We start from the raw sequence: 17,183 nt of genomic DNA on the forward strand, positions 1-17,183 counted from the left end.
CGAACCGCCGTTAAACCTCAAAGCTGCGGTGGTTCAAGCTGCTGTGGTTCAAGCTGCGGTGGTTCAAGCTGCGGTTCTCAAAAGTTCATCTCCCGTCTCTGCCGCATCTGACGCATCTCTGTCATCTCTCCCCGCAGTCCTTCCGCACCCCCTTTTTATCAGGCGCGTCGCGATCAAGCCGCCGGCCTCTTAGGAACGCCCATCGGTGAGCTCGCCTCGGCCTCGATTGGTCGCGAGGGCTCACTGATCCCACCCCTCGATGAGGCGCTGACAGGGCCACGCCTTGTTCCTGGCGCTTGGCTGACTCCTCCCACGTTCTTCCCCCGAGGCTTGACAACGTGCGTAATGGTGGGCGAATGCAGTTGGCAATGAAGGCTGGCAATTGAAAGGGGATCTATCTTATTTGAATTCGATGCAACGCAATGAATTAGTGGACCACAGAGCCTTATACTGACATTTACTAAGGACATAACTATTGAGGGAAACTTATGATTGGCTACGTGTGTGCGATGGCCTAACTAAGGACGACCTTTGACCTTTACAATTGGAGGTATTTACAAGGAATATTTACAGCACACAAAAGGGTATATTTTACAGCAAATTACACACACAGTTCCCAAATCCTCAACACTGCACCCTCCTTCCTTACGGGACGTCCCGGCCCGAAAACTTTAACTTTAGTGTGACACGCAGGTGTAGTAACCCTCTACAATTAACCTGACCCTGAGTGCGACAATTTTAAAACACGAATAAATATGTCCCGCTAATTGCGTTGCACCCTGCCTAACAGTTTCACACCCACAGCTAACCGAATTGTGGAATTATTTTCAAACTAAACATGAACAGTGGGGGAGCATTATTTACAGTGACATTATTTTGACTATTTACAAAACGCAACCCAGGACCTGTGATTTTTCTTTCAGGGAAACAAAAGGAAAGAAATTCCTGTTGGGAGGGAAGAGACAGCATGCATTGCATCGACGCACCAGCACCAATAAATACCAAAGCACCAATCACCAAAACCGCACCAAAAGCACCATTTGGTGCAACAGTCACCAGTTCATAAGAATAAAACAACAACAAAAAAACAACTGGTGGTGGTCTTCTTCTTCTCTGCTGGGCCGATGTTCTTCCTGATGTTTTCTCTACTTGCGGCCTATTTGGAAATAAAAGGGCACCAACGCGTCCACTTTTTATTTAGGGCCACAGGGGCCAACTAAGGGTGGTCCACCTGTTTGGCATAGGTGCCACCTTTACCATGGGCCGCAAGTGAGATTAACTGGCCACCATGGCCGGTCCCCAGCAGAGGTGCCAGGCCCCAAAACGTGGGGTCCATAAAGTGTTGCTTGGCCGCAGAATGGCGGTCCATAAGTGGTGCATCAATGCAAGCATGCTGGCTGCGGGAGTTTCGGGCTCACAGACGCGACCTTCCCGCACGCTCCTCAGTGCCCAGAGAGCACAGTCCTCGGGTGGGAGACAGGGGGACAGAAAACAGGTGAGTAATGGGTCAGGGCGCAAGGGTACACATCAAACAAGGTAATGCAGAACGAGGTGCGCACGGAGAGCGAAATGAGAAAGCTCGTCCCTACCGTACGCCCCCCACATGTGACCTACACTACCCCCCCTTGCCCCTCCCTGTATTTACAAAAACCTATACATTTACAAATTCGTCCCTACCGTCACGTCTTCCCCATATCTCCCATATACCAAATTCGTCACCACAATCCCACTGACCAAAATTTGCCATCACCAATTCATCATCAATCCTCATAAGGTGGAAGAGATGGAACAAACAAGTACAATGTCACACCCACGTCATGATGCGTCTCACAATCCAAACATTTGCACAGAAAAATTAAAACCAACAAACCATGGCACGGTGTGGAGCACCGTCGTTACCTCAGGTGAGTGGATGTAGATGGTGCAAGGAGATTTCAATCCTAACTATCCTCTAAATGACATTAACACACTTTACACTACCCGGGGTCTTTCCCTGCCAATCCATTGGCAATCTTACCCTATGCGGTTTTAAGAAACAAATTCCCATTGTCCAAACTGTGGTGCTTTCTCAATTTGGGGTCTCACTCCCCCGATTCAACTCCCTGTGCCTTTGCACAATTTCAGGACTGGGTCATGTGGCTCTCCCAGCAGGTCTACCCACCTGCACACCTCCACCACTGCAGTTGCCTCCGAGCTTACCTGCTCCTTACCCTAACCTATCTACCTGGGGAAGGCCCTCTGGCGCTCTCCCCACTCGGTGCCCTCTGGCACTGGGCTACCCGGGTCCGTCCTCCGGATCCTCGGGCCCCATCCACAACTCTACCGGCTCCCAGAGCCCACCTGCGGCCTCACCTGGCCGACATCCTAACAGTGGCGGAGTGCCCATTCAACTACACACACCAACAGGCCACACGCCCAGCCATTTCCACGTCACTAATGCACCCATCCAAACACCATTCTTCCACCACACACCACAGATGCCAATATCCAACCACAATTTACCTACTCCCTCTACCTAACTCTTAAACTACCTACCCTCCCCGGGTATTCGTGATGGGGTCCATCCTCCCCATACACACCTTTGCACCATCCACTCCACTCCACAGTTTTCACCATACTCACTCCATACCATCCATTCCATACTCCATATATTCCAGACAACCATTTTCCATACACCTGTATTGCACACCTGTGCAATCACTCCTACACCTGGTGCTTCCTGCACCCTCCTTCCTCCCAGGACCATTCGGTCAACACAACACACAATCACCATTACTCACTCATACACCTGTTCCTTGCACACCTGTGCACTCACACCTGGTGCTTCCTGCACCCTCCTTCCACCCAGGCTTCCTCAATCATTCAATACAATGCACAACCACAATTGTTCCTCATGCACTGCTCCATACACTTTCACGCTCAATACAACTCACAATCACCTCACTCTTTTCACAATACACTTCCGAATACACTTTCGATTCTCAAACACACGGCATCATCTGATCTACCTGGTTTCCCTCTAACTTTTCTTTCCCATCTACATCCTGGTTTCCCATCTACATCTCGCTGTCTGATGATATGGACCAACTTCTATCTACTCATCCCAACTCTCTCTTCCTCATATGTGGTGATTTCAATTGTCACCATGCCAGTTGGCTGGGTGTGGGTACCTCTCTCACCAGCCATGGCTCTTCAGCAAAGGACTTCTGCGACTCACTGGGACTGACACAATCTGTCAATTTCCCGACCCGGATCTCAGTCAACGGAACATCTTCTCTTCTGGACTTGGTTATGACTAACTTCCCTGAAAATGTCTGCTGCTCTTCTTCTGCTCCGATCGGATCATCTGATCATGTCCTTGTTAAAGCGGACATCTCTCTGACCATCCTCAGGGAGCCTGCTCAGCGTCGACGAGTCTGGCATTTCACTCAGGCCAACTGGCACGGTCTTCAAGCAGCCATCAATCATCTGGACTGGTCTCCCATCTCTACCACCTCTGACATCAACTCATCCTGGGAATTCTTCCAAAGTAAATTGCTCTCTCTCATGCACAGATTTATCCCATCTCGTCTTCAGTTGTCATACCCTTCCTCCCGTCCATGGTACACGGAATCTTGTGGTGAGGCTGTTGCCCAGAAACAACTTGCCTTCGTCTCCTGGAAAGCAAATCCAACGGAAGGAAATCTCATTTCCTTTCACAAAGCCCGAAACAAGTGTGTGTCCACCCTCAGGAGAGCCAGGAAACAATATCTCTCCGTTCTCAAGACCGAACTCTCTTATCTGTCTCCCTCTTCCAAATCCTGGTGGCGTCTGGTCAAATCCGTTTCTGGTGTTTGTTCCCCCTCCATCCCCTCCCTTACCTCAAACGGCTACACAGCTGACTCCGCACGTGAAAAAGCTGAATGCCTCAACTCTGTGTTTGCCTCTAAATCTTGTGTCCCAAACCCATCCCTCTCTGTACCCACCATACCCAGTCGTACCCTGCTGCTCCTGGACTCCGTGTCCTTTCCTCCTGACAAGGTGGAAAAGTTTCTGTCAACCCTCGACTCTGATTCTGCAACTGGACCCGACGGCATCAGCCCACGGGTCCTAAAATCCTGCTCTGCTGCTCTATCTCACCCTCTCTCTGTTCTCTTCACCCTCTCTTTTGCTCAAGGTCAACTGCCATCTGCTTGGAAATCAGCCAACATCACCGCTTTGCACAAAAAAGGTGCAAAAACAGATCCTAGCAACTACAGACCAATCAGCCTTCTCCCAATTATCAGCAAAGTCATGGAATCCATCATTGCTTCGGATATGAAATCTTTCCTCTTCTCCAATGGCTTGATCTCTGATCATCAATTTGGTTTCAGACCAGGTCACTCTACTCTGGACATGCTGCTTCTGCTGTCTCAACAATGGATGGAGGTCCTCAATGCCAAACAGGAAATTAGAGCTGTCTCCCTCGACATATCACGTGCCTTCGACACGGTCTGGCACCCCGCTCTGCTCACCAAACTCTCCTCCTTTGGTATCCATGGAAATCTCCACGCATGGCTGGCGGACTTCCTCACTAGTCGTCGTCAACGTGTGGCCCTGAATGGGTTTCTCTCATCTCCTCTTCCTGTTCAGGCTGGAGTTCCCCAAGGCAGTGTTCTGGGCCCCGTGCTTTTTCTGGTCTTCATCAATGATCTCTCTGACTCTCTCGAAAATCCTCTCTATCTCTTTGCTGATGACTCCACTCTCTGCCGCTCCATTCCTCTTCCCTCAGATCGGCAGTCTGCTGCCTCCTCACTCTCTGAAGACCTGGACAAAATCACAGACTGGTCAAACAAGTGGAACATGTCTTTCAATCCTGACAAATCTCACACTCTTACTATGTCTCTCCGAAAAGATCGACTGGACAACCCTCCCATCTACTTTCTCAACAATCCTCTCCAAGAAGTTCTGTCGCTCAAGATTTTGGGTCTCACTATCTGCCATGATCTTTCTTGGGAAAACCACATTTCTAAGCTGGCCTCCAAAGCCAGTCGCCGACTGGGCATCCTCCGTCGTGCGAAGTCCTTCCTCGGCACACCTGAGCTCCTCACCACATACAAGGCTTTCATCCGCAGCTCAATGGAATACTGTTCTCCCCTATGGGCCGGTGCTCCTGCCTCACACCTAGCTCGGCTTCACGCTGTTGAAACCAAAGCTTTCAGAATTATTGGAATCTCCCGCGATGAAGCTATCTCTGAGGGCCTTTCACTCACTCACCGCAGGCAGGTAGGTGGTCTTTCTGTCTTCTACCGACTCCTCTCCGGCCTTGCACCCCCAGCTCTCTCTGTGCTCTGTCCCCCAAATATTCCTACAGGTCGCACAAGATCTGCCAGCAACCCTCTGATGGTTAAACTGCCGAAATCTCGGCTCTCTGCTTACCTTCACTCTTTCATTCCTCTTTTCTCCCGCCTCTGGAACAAACTCCCTCACTCCCTTCAATCCCACTCCTCCCTCCAGGTCTTTAAAACAGCTGTTCACCACCATCTCTTATCTTCCCCCATCCAAAACCTTGATCTTTTCTACCCCCGCTAATTCACCCCAGATCCACCTTGTTTGAAATTCCAACTTCTTTCCTGGAAGTCCTGGCAGTGTCCATATGTTTTATACCTCTCCCACCGCCCCCTTCCCATGCCCCCGCCCCCCCAAAGCCCTCGCCCTCTCTCAGATCTCTCGATGTCTCCATGTCTCTCGGTCCCTGCTCTCAAATGTTGTGTTTGTGTCCTTCCCCCTCTCTCCCCATCTTGTCTACCGCTCCCGATGTTATATGTTTTATGTGTCGGTTTGTCTTTCTGTGTGATTAATGTTCGCTCTTTCACGAGCCTCGATCTTGTATACAAACAAACAAACAAACAAACAAAAAAAAACAAAAAAAAAAAAAAAAAACTTGGTGCTCCCCGTCTTCCCTTTAAACTAAGCACATACCACGTCATTAACAACCATTCTAACCTCTCTATGTCCCCGACTACCTGTCCAATGTTGCTACTTACCTCTACCGTTACCTCTGGTCATCTCTAGGTCCCTATACATTATCCTAACCCTCCCGGGCTGGTTTTCACTGCCAAACCCCATAGCTATTGCTCATTTGCTCATATGCCCCCGTTTGTGTGCGAGGGATGGTGGATTTGCCATCCCTCCACATCGGACATCTCTCACTACCAATTTTGCCCATGTAATTCCAGCCAATCAAAAATTTGCCAATCATCTGCCAATCAGTTTACCAATCATCAATTTTGCTTTCCAAATTCACTACTGCTACCACCCTCACACGTCTACTCACTTGAGCCTCTCGGTGCGTTAATTCATTTCCAAAGCTCGGCTTCGCAAAGCCGAGCAATGAATGCAGGTGGTTCATTGCCGGCGGTTGGATCCGTCCGGCACTCGGTTCAGGGAAGGAGGTTTGCTCCCGCCGAGATCCCAAGGTCCACCTCGGCGCGGAGCCGTCCGCTCTCCCGCCCGATGGCCCGATCTCGCCCTGCCGGAACGCCTCAACCACAAGGGGTCGCCGTGCCGACCCTTCATACCCGTCCTCGAACCGGGCCGCCCGCTCCGCCTAGCGGAGCATGGACGCGACCGTTCGGAGCGAGGCCCGGCGTGGATCCCGCTCAGCGGTTCTTTCGAAACCGCCGGGGTTACGATCCCCACTGGTTCCCGCTGCACACAAAGCCCGGTACGAACCGAGGGCTCGCTTCGGTTAAAAGTCGATCTAACCGCTGCTCCGTTCAACGTCGATGCTCCACTTGCATGTTCACACCCCGCGTTCCCTTCCTTGCTCACACATCCAGCTGTCTCCCATGCTCTCCGTCATTGCACCTTCTCTTACACACCCCCCAGGTACACTCATAGACTTCGTCACATACCTGACCACCGCACACCTTGGCACACACTCGTCGTTCGTACACCTCACCAACACACCCCTTCGCACCCACTCCTCGGTCACATTCTCTGTGACAACCACGGGTGTGCACTCACCTGCACACCCAATCATGTGCCTCACTACCAACTCAAGTGTGCATTCCCACACGTGCTCGACCATTCCAGGTGTGCATCCTTTCATTCCAGGTGTACATCATTCTATTCCAGGTGTGCATCCTCTCTCACCTGCTACAACCAACTCGTGCTCCGTGTCACTCTCACTACTTTCACCACCACACTCGGTCGCGCATTCACCCTTACTCTTGACAGCGCACTCTGTAATCATGCACTACTCTGTTACACACCTTTTTCGTGCATCCTCTTCCACACACTCTCCCGTTACACCCTCAGTAACACTCACCACAGGTGTGCATTCTTCCGTTACATCCCCTGTAACACTCCCCATCACGCGCTTCCATGTGCCCCCCGCACACGCGCAACGACCAACTCACTCTCGACAGCACACTCACTCCTTGGCGCGCACTTTTTCCTCACACCCCCCATAGTCGGACATCCTCGCACACCTCCTCCTTCACACTCTGTACCTGTCGCACACTTTACCAGCGGCCTCTCACGAACACCCGGGTCTAAACCAACACCCAAGCCGACAATCTCCCCTCACACCACATACATTTCCGATCATATCGCCACTCACCTCGGCACCTCTTCTTCGCTCCTCTTCCGCCACCTGCAAACTCTTTATTTGGTTAGTAAAGCCGGTCACACCTTGACGTTTTAGCCAGCGTATGCCGACGTATGAAAAATTTGGCTATGTTAAGAGCACGCTGAAGCACGTTGGCATACGTCGTAGTACGCCGAGCTCGTCGACGAATTTCGTGCATGCACAAAATTTGTCGACGTATGCCGGCGTATGACTCGCACCAGCACTCAATTTTGATACGTCGGCATACACTGGCTACATCGTCAAGGTGTGACAGGGGCTTAAGCACATCATCATGATTTGAGCACAGACCTTGTACATATTCCATCACCTCCTCTTTTATCTCCCTCTGGGTTTCCCTCCGTCTCTTCTTAATTTCACTCACCCCCTCTTCCACATCCTCTAATTTTTGCTTCACCTCTTTTATTTCCCAGTGCGCCCCCTCAATTTCTTCCTCTAAGGCCACCTTGGTCGTTTCTATGTGCGTCCTTACTTCCCGTTCTTTCGTCTCCATTACTTCTGTTACCTCGTCCAACCTCTTTGGCAACTCCTCATGTACCATCTGACATTCCCTCTTTGTCGCTATAAGTTCCTCTTTTATTTCTTTCTGCGTCGCCTTCAACCCCACGATTACCGCAGTGTTCTTCTCCACTTGCTCCCCTAATTCCTTTTGTCCCACCTTCAGCTGTTCTACTTCCCTCGTTAGATCTTCCATGCCACCTTGTAACTTTGCCGTCCCCTTTCTCACCTCTTTCCCCATACGCTCCTCACCTCGCTTTACCTCCTCGCATACCCCCGAGACCTCCTCGCTCACACCCCGTCTGATCTCCTCCCCCATTTCTCCCATCTCTTTGGTAGATGCTGCCGCCATCTGTTCCAAATCATTCCTCTGGGCATCCAATTTAGTTTCTAACCCGATTTTCACCTCCTCTATCCGATCTCCCATTTGTTTAATTTCCCGGGCGGATTGCTCCCCTATTTCCCTCAATTTGCCTTCCATAGTGTTTTCTAACCCCCCTAACCCATTTTTCACCCCTTCCATCTGATTCTCCTGGGCAGCCATTCTATTTTCCAACCCCGTTAACCCCTCCTTCATTTCCCCGATTTGGTTACCCACGTCTTCCAGTTGACCCCCCAATTTACCTTCTCGCCCTTCCAACCTGTTGTCTAACCCCTCAAATTTGGCTTCTAGCCCCCCGATTTGGCTTCCCATATCATTCCCCTATTTTGTTGTCTAAACCCTCAAATTTATTTCCCATATTACTTAACCCGTCTCTCAATTGCTCACTGGTACCCCTTGCTTCGTCCCTCATTCTGCTTTCCATCCCTTCAATTTGGCCTCCCAATCGCTCAATTTGGCTCCCCATACTCATCTGTACAGCTGCCTGCAGCTGCGCAATGAGGGCCTGCATGTCAATCCCTCCCACTTGTGCAGCGGGTGCGGCCGCCGCAGCCATGTGCGAGGCGCCATTTTGTGTCTCTACAACCACGTGCGCGAGGGCGCCATTTTGCACACCTGATACCTCCTCAACCACCTCCTCATTGTTCTCCTCCTCCATTTCCCCCCTGTGGTCCTGGGTTACCCCTAACCCCTCTTCTAACCCCCTCCCCACCGGCATCCGGTCGCCTTGATCATCCATGGCACGATTTCAAATTTGGATATAAACTAAAATTTTGGCCACTTGTAATTTGAGTGCGTTAAACGCACTTCGGGTCCGAACCTCGCTCCTGACACCAAATGTTACGGAACCCAACGTCGGCCTCTTTCCCCCTTATCGAGTGGGGATTAATCCCCTCGTCTATGACTGACCGACATGGTCCTGGGGGTATGACGTCACGCCCGGTCAGCGCTGGGTAGGGCATTAGGCCCAACCGTCCTATGACCTAAGTACCAGTGCCTCCCGGTACGCAAGGAAACACCCCCGCTCACGGCCGCAGCGTAATGGATTGGTTGCGCCGAGCGAAGCGAACTGCGGCGTGAGCCGTTTATCGAAGGGGCTAAACCCGATTCATATGCGTTGGCCGAATCGCGCCACGTACACTCAATTTGGAAACCTCTAAAGCGACCGAATGTGAAGAAGAAGACAAAGTAGGAAGAACAGGGATTTATTACCAATTATTATTATTTGTACAACAACCAAAGAAACCAAGGGAGAAGAAAGATAACGAAAGTAACTGGAAGAAGAAGAAGAGGAAGACACAGTGCAAATACTAGCTTACACTATACAGTCTGACTTATACCCCAGGACAACATAAAAGACGGACGACAATCAGACTTACACGGGGGATGATGGCAGGAACGAATGGCAGGAGGTGGATGGCTGGACGGATGAGAAGGCGGGATCACAGGGCGGGAAGGATGCGGGTCCGGTTGGTGTGTGCTCGAGGTGAGCAGCTGCCGACCCTCCTCGAGCGGCTTCGCACGGCGACGTTCCTTCGCGGCCGCGGGTCGAACCGCCGTTAAAGCTCAAAGCTGCGGTGGTTCAAGCTGCGGTGGTTCAAGCTGCGGTTCTCAAAAGTTCATCTCCCGTCTCTGCCGCATCTGACGCATCTCTCTCATCTCTCCCCGCAGTCCTTCCGCACCCCCTTTATATCAGGCGCGTCACAATCAAGCCGCCGGCCTCTTAGGAACGCCCATCGGTGAGCTCGCCTCGGCCTCGATTGGTCGCGAGGGCTCACCGATCCCGCCCCTCGATGAGGCGCTGGCAGGGCCACGCCTTGTTCCTGGCGCTTGGCTGACTCCTCCCACCTTCTTCCCCGAGGCTTGACCACGTGCGTAATGGCGGGCGAATGCAGTTGGCAATGAAGGCTGGCAATTAAATGGGGATCTATCTTATTTGAATTCGATGCAACGCAATGAATTAGCGGACCACAGAGCCTTATACTGACATTTACTAAGGACATAACTACTGAGGGAAACTTATGATTGGCTACGTGTGTGCGATGGCCTAACTAAGGACGACCTTTGACCTTTACAATTGGAGGTATTTGCAAGGAATATTTACAGCACACAAAAGGGTATATTTTACAGCAAATTACACTATCTACCCATCCCAACTTCTGATAATATGGACCAACTTCTATCTACCCATCACCAACTCTCTCTTCCTCATATGTGGTGATTTCAATTGTCACCATGCCAGTTGGCTGGGTGTGGGTACCTCTCTCACCAGCCATGGCTCTCTAGCAAAGGACTTCTGCGACTCACTGGGACTGACACAATCTGTCAATTTCCCGACCCGGATCTCAGTCAACAGAGCATCTTCTCTTCTGGACTTGGTTATGACTAACTTCCCTGAAAATGTCTGCTGCACTTCTTCTGCTCCAATCGGCTCATCTGATCATGTGCTTGTCAAAGTGGACATCTCTCTGACCATTCTCAGAGAGCCTCCTCAGCGTCGACGAGTCTGGCATTTCACTCAGGCCAACTGGCACGATCTTCAAGCAGCCATCAATCATCTGGACTGGTCTCCCATCTCTACCGCCTCTGACATCAACTCATCCTGGGAATTCTTTCAAAGTAAATTGCTCTCTCTCATGCACAGATTTATCCCATCTCGTCTTCAGTTGTCATACCCTTCCTCCCGTCCATGGTACACGGAATCTTGTGGTGAGGCTGTTGCCCTGAAACAACTTGCTTTCGTCTCCTGGAAAGCAAATCCAACGGAAGGAAATCTCATTTCCTTTCACAAAGCCCGAAACAAGTGTGTCCACCCTCACGAGAGCCAGGAAACAATATCTCATCGTTCTCAAGACCGAACTCTCTTATCTGTCTCCCTCTTCCAAATCCTGGTGGCGTCTGGTCAAATCTGTTTCTGGTGTTTGTTCCCCCTCCAGCCCCTCCCTCACCTCAAACGGCTTAACGGCTGACTCCGCACGTGAAAAAGCTGAATGCCTCAACTCTGTGTTTGCCTCTAAATCTTGTCCCAAACCCATCCCTCTCTGTACCCACCGTACCCAGTCGTACCCAGCTGCTCCTGGACTCTGTGTCCTTTCCTCCTGACAAGGTGGAAAAGTTTCTGTCAACCATCGACTCTGATTCTGCAACTGGTCCTGACGGCATCAGCCCCCGGGTCCTAAAATCATGTTCTTCCACTCTTTCACTCCCTCTTTCTGTTCTCTTCACCCTCTCTTTTGCTCCAGGTCATCTGCCATCTGCTTGGAAATCAGCCAACATCACCGCTTTGCACAAAAAAGGTGCAAAAACAGAGCCTAGCAACTACAGACCAATCAGCCTTCTCCCAATTATCAGCAAAGTCATGGAATCCATCATTGCTTCAGATATGAAATCTTTCCTCTTCTCCAATGGCTTGATCTCTGATCATCAATTTGGTTTCAGACCTCGTCACTCTACTCTGGACATGCTGCTTCTGCTTTCTCAACAATGGATGGAGGTCCTCAACGCCAAACAGGAAATTAGAGCTGTCTCCCTTGACATTTCACATGCCTTCGATACCGTCTGGCACCCTGCTCTGCTCACCAAACTCTCCTCCTTTGGTATCCATGGAAATCTCCAAGCTTGGCTGGCGGACTTCCTCTCTGGTCGTAGTCAACGTGTGGCCCTGAATAGGTTTCTCTCATCTCTTCCTGTTCAGGCTGGAGTTCCCCAAGGTAGTGTTCTGGGCCCTGTGCTTTTTCTGGTCTTCATCAATGATCTCTCTGACTCTCTTGAAAATCCTCTCTATCCCATTGCTGACGACTCTACTCTCTGTCGCTCCATTCCTCATCCCTCAGATCGGCAGTCTGCAGCCTCCTCACTCTCTGCAGACCTGGACAAAATCACAGACTCGGCAAACAAATGGAACATGTCTTTCAATCCTGATAAATCTCACACTCTTACGATGTCTCTCCGAAAAGACCGACTGGACAACCCTCCCATCCACTTTCTGAATAATCCTCTCCAAGAAGTTCTGTCACTCAAGCTTTTGGGTCTCACTATTTGCCATGATCTTTCCTGGGAAAACCACATTTCAAATCTGGCCTCCAAAGCCAGTCGCCGACTGGGCATCCTCCGTCGTGCGAAGTCCTTCCTTGGCACACCTGAGCTCCTCACCACATACAAGGCTTTCATCCGCAGCTCTATGGAATACTGCTCTCCCCTCTGGTCTGGTGCTCCTGCCTCACACCGAGCTCGTCTTCACGCTGTTGAAACCAAAGCGTTCAGAATCATTGGAATCTCCCGCGATGAAGCTAACTCCAAGGGCCTTTCACTCACTCACCGCAGGCAGGTTGGTGGTCTTTCCGTCTTCTACCGACTCCTCTCTGGCCTTGCCCCCCCAGCTCTCTCTGGGCTCTGTCCCCCAAATATTCATACAGGTCGCACAAGATCTGCCTGCAACCCTCTTATGGTTAAACTGCCAAAATCGAGACTTTCTGCTCACCTTCACTCCTTCATTCCTCTTTTCTCCCGCCTCTGGAACAAACTCCCTCACTCTCTTCAATCCCACTCCACCCTCCAGGTCTTTAAAACAGCTGTTCACCACCATCTCTTATCCTCCCCCATCCAAAACCTTGATCTTTTCTACCCCCGCTAATTTCGGTCCCCTTGTGTTTTATACCTCTCCCCCCCACCCCCCTTCCCACGCCTCCTCCCCCCAAGCCCTCTCCCTCCCACACTTCTCCCTGCTCTCAAATGTTGTGGTTGTGTGTTTCCCCTTCTCTCCCCATGTTGTCTTCCGCTCCCTCTTTTTGTACATTTTGTTTGTCTGGTTGATTTGTTTGTGAAATAAATGTTAGCTCTTTCACGAGCCTCGATTCAGGATACAACAACAACAACAAAAAAAAAAAAAAAAAAAAAAAACACACACACAGTTCCCAAATCCTCAACAGTATGTATGTATGTATGTATGCATGCATGTATGTATTAATTGTTCTCTCCATTGTATTCAAGAGTTCGTGTTCCTAAGTGTTGACAACCTTGAATAATGCAAATTGGCTTTTACTTAAGGACTAGCCGAAACCCGTGGAACATCCACGGAAGGGAGGATGTGGTGTATGGATAGAGTGTACCATTATGGATGGCATAGGGGATTTGCTCGTCCGAGTAAGTGTTAGGAAGAAAGATGAGAATGAAGAGTGCGTATATGAACAACGATCGCCGACACTGGCACAAATGCATGCTCTGGATTGTCCACTCAGTGGACGGCTTGCTTTCGCCTTCGCCTGTCCAATCAGCGGACGGCCTGCTTCGCCTTCGCCCAGCAGACGCCAATACGATGGCGTCGTAAGATGGCGTCGTATCGGCAGTTAATCGGATGCTTTTGGGCCCCAACGTCGGCTAATTCAGATTTTTCGAGTATGGCTGTACGTGATAAACAAAGAGCACGGTTCGTAGATCGTAAATCCATTAGTGCCGTGGGCATCGGGTCACTGGGTGCGGCATAAAAGGGACAACAAAGTCGAGTCCTTGCGCTATTAATATATAGATGTTTTTGGGGTTTTTTTCATTTCCTCGCATGTCTTTTCTGCACTTGAGTCTCCATGTGTCTTGTGAACATTTGCATAAAAATTCGTTGGAACGTGTGCCGGTCTTTACTCCACATTCTTCTTTGCCACCTCTTCCCTTCACTTCACCCCAGCATGAAGAAGCATCAGTGGAGATGTTTGACCATCTGATAAAGAGCAACAAACTAGACAAAGATCTACAACATGCAAAGCTCTCACCTGCAGATGTTAACTTCATTAAAGCCTTGATTCTTGGAATGGAAACACAAGAGGTACAGATAGTTTGTTGTGAGGAAGGTGTTAGATTTAACTGAACCCCTCCTGAACTGAACTGATTTAACTGAAGCTCTCTTTCTCTCCTCTCTGGTCTTGCTCTCTTTCTCTCCTCTCTGGTCTTGCTCTCTTTCTCTCCTCTCTGGTCTTGCTCTCTTTCTCTCCTCTCTGGTCTTGCTCTTTCTCTCCTCTCTGGTATTGCTCTCTCTGCTCTCTGGTCTTGCTCTCTCTCTCCTCTCTCCTCTCTCCTCTCTCCTCTCCTCTCTCCTCTCTCCTCTCCTCTCTCCTCTCTGGTCTTGCTCTCTCCCTCTCTGTTCTCTGGTCTTGCTCTCTTTCTCTCCTCTCTGGTTTTGCTCTCTTTCTCTCCTCTCTGGTCTTGCTCTCTTTCTCTCCTCTCTGGTATTGCTCTCTCTGCTCTCTGGTCTTGCTCTCTCTCTCCTCTCTCCTCTCTCCTCTCTCCTCTCTCCTCTCCTCTCTCCTCTCTCCTCTCTGGTCTTGCTCTCTCCCTCTCTGTTCTCTGGTCTTGCTCTCTTTCTCTCCTCTCTGGTCTTGCTCTCTTTCTCTCCTCTCTGGTCTTGCTCTCTTTCTCTCCTCTCTGGTCTTGCTCTCTTTCTCTCCTCTCTGGTCTTGCTCTCTTTCTCCCCTCTCTGGTCTTGCTCTCTCTCTCTCGTCTTGCTCTCTCTCTCTCGTCTTGCTCTCTCTCTCTCGTCTTGCTCTCTATCTCGTCTTGCTCTCTCTCTCTCGTCTTGCTCTCTCTCTCGTCTTGCTCTCTCTCTCGTCTTGCTCTCTCTCTCGTCTTACTCTCTCTCTCGTCTTGCTCTCTCTCTCTCGTCTTGCTCTCTCTCTCGTCTTGCTCTCTCTCTCGTCTTGCTCTCTCTCTCTCGTCTTGCTCTCTCTCTCTCGTCTTGCTCTCTCTCTCTCGTCTTGCTCTCTCTCTCTCGTCTTGCTCTCTCTCTCTCGTCTTGCTCTCTCTCTCTCGTCTTGCTCTCTCTCTCTCGCCTTGCTCTCTCTCTCTCGTCTTGCTCTCTCTCTCTCGTCTTGCTCTCTCTCTCTCGTCTTGCTCTCTCTCTCTCGTCTTGCTCTCTCTCTCGTCTTGCTCTCTCTCTCTCTCGTCTTGCTCTCTCTCTCTCGTCTTGCTCTCTCTCTCTCGTCTTGCTCTCTCTCTCTCGTCTTGCTCTCTCTCTCTCGTCTTGCTCTCTCTCTCTCGTCTTGCTCTCTCTCTCTCGTCTTGCTCTCTCTCTCGTCTTGCTCTCTCTCTCTCGTCTTGCTCTCTCTCTCTCTCGTCTTGCTCTCTCTCTCTCTCGTCTTGCTCTCTCTCTCGTCTTGCTCTCTCTCTCGTCTTGCTCTCTCTCTCGTCTTGCTCTCTCTCTCTCGTCTTGCGCTCTCTCTCGTCTTGCTCTCTCTCTCGTCTTGCTCTCTCTCTCGTCTTGCTCTCTCTCTCTCGTCTTGCTCTCTCTCTCTCGTCTTGCTCTCTCTCTCTCGTCTTGCTCTCTCTCTCTCTCGTCTTGCTCTCTCTCTCTCGTCTTGCTCTCTCTCTCTCTCGTCTTGCTCTCTCTCTCTCTCGTCTTGCTCTCTCTCTCTCTCGTCTTGCTCTCTCTCTCTCGTCTTGCTCTCTCTCTCGTCTTGCTCTCTCTCTCTCGTCTTGCTCTCTCTCTCTCGTCTTGCTCTCTCTCTCTCTCGTCTTGCTCTCTCTCTCTCTCGTCTTGCTCTCTCTCTCTCTCGTCTTGCTCTCTCTCTCTCTCTCTCGTCTTGCTCTCTCTCTCTCTCTCGTCTTGCTCTCTCTCTCTCTCGGCTTGCTCTCTCTCTCTCTCTCGTCTTGCTCTCTCTCTCGTCTTGCTCTCTCTCTCTCTCGTCTTGCGCTCTCTCTCGTCTTGCTCTCTCTCTCGTCTTGCTCTCTCTCTCGTCTTGCTCTCTCTCTCTCGTCTTGCTCTCTGTCTCTCTCTGTCTCTCTCTTCCTCTCTCTTCCTCTCTCGTCTTGCTCTCTCTTCCTCTCTCGTCTTGCTCTCTCTTCCTCTCTCGTCTTGCTCTCTCTTCCTCTCTCGTCTTGCTCTCTCTTCCTCTCTCGTCTTGCTCTCTCTTCCTCTCTCGTCTTGCTCTCTCTTCCTCTCTCGTCTTGCTCTCTCTTCCTCTCTCGTCTTGCTCTCTCTTCCTCTCTGGTCTTGCTCTCTCTTCCTCTCTGGTCTTGCTCTCTCTCCTCTCTGGTCTTGCTCTCTCTCCTCTCTGGTCTTGCTCTCTCTCCTCTCTGGTCTTGCTCTCTCTCCTCTCTGGTATTGCTCTCTCTCTCACTCTCTCTTTGCTCTCTGGTCTTGCTCTCTTTCTCTCTCTCTCTTTGTTCTCTGGTCTTGCTCTCTCTCTGTGTTCTCTGGTCTTGCTCTCTCTCTCTGTTCTCTGGTCTTGCTCTCTCTCTCTCTCTCTCTGGTCTTGCGCTCTTTCTCTCCTCTCTGGCATTGCTCTCTTTCTCTCCTCTCTGGTATTGCTCTCTCTGCTCTCTGGTCTTGCTCTCTCTCTTTGCTCTCTGGTCTTGCGCTCTCTCTCTGCTCTCTGGTCTTGCGCTCTCTCTCTCTCTCTCTGCTCTCTGGTCTTGCGCTCTCTCTCTCTCTCTGCTCTCTGGTCTTGCGCTCTCTCTCTCACTCTCTCTGCTCTCTGGTCTTGCGCTCTCTCTCTCTCTCTCTGCTCTCTGGTCTTGCGCTCTCTCTCTCTCTCTCTGCTCTTGCTCTCTCTCTCTCTGTTCTCTGGTCTTGCTCTCTCTGCTCCTTGGTCTTGCTCTCTGCTCTTCAGCCCTCAGACTCTGCCCGTCTCTCCAGGATGTTTGTGTTCGCCTAGTAACCACCTCCTCAGGGTGACAAGACAACATAATTTCCAATGGTTCTCCCTG

The 17,183-nt window shown here is 50.7% G+C and overlaps 1 protein-coding gene across 2 annotated transcripts in view; it reads left to right on the forward strand.

Moving 5' to 3' along the window:
• SAMHD1 (SAM and HD domain containing deoxynucleoside triphosphate triphosphohydrolase 1) overlaps positions 1-17,183 on the forward strand; it is a 112,333-nt gene that overhangs the window by 26,152 nt on the left and 68,998 nt on the right. For both annotated transcript variants that reach the window (XM_068127999.2, XM_068128000.2), the window contains exon 7: positions 14,170-14,307. In XM_068127999.2, coding sequence (XP_067984100.2) covers positions 14,170-14,307 — 138 coding nt within the window. The remainder of the gene's footprint in view (positions 1-14,169; positions 14,308-17,183) is intronic.

This window comes from Myxine glutinosa, chromosome 9 (genome assembly GCF_964187855.1).
Source record: "Myxine glutinosa chromosome 9, kmMyxGlut1.1, whole genome shotgun sequence".
Lineage (NCBI taxonomy): Eukaryota > Metazoa > Chordata > Myxini > Myxiniformes > Myxinidae > Myxine > Myxine glutinosa.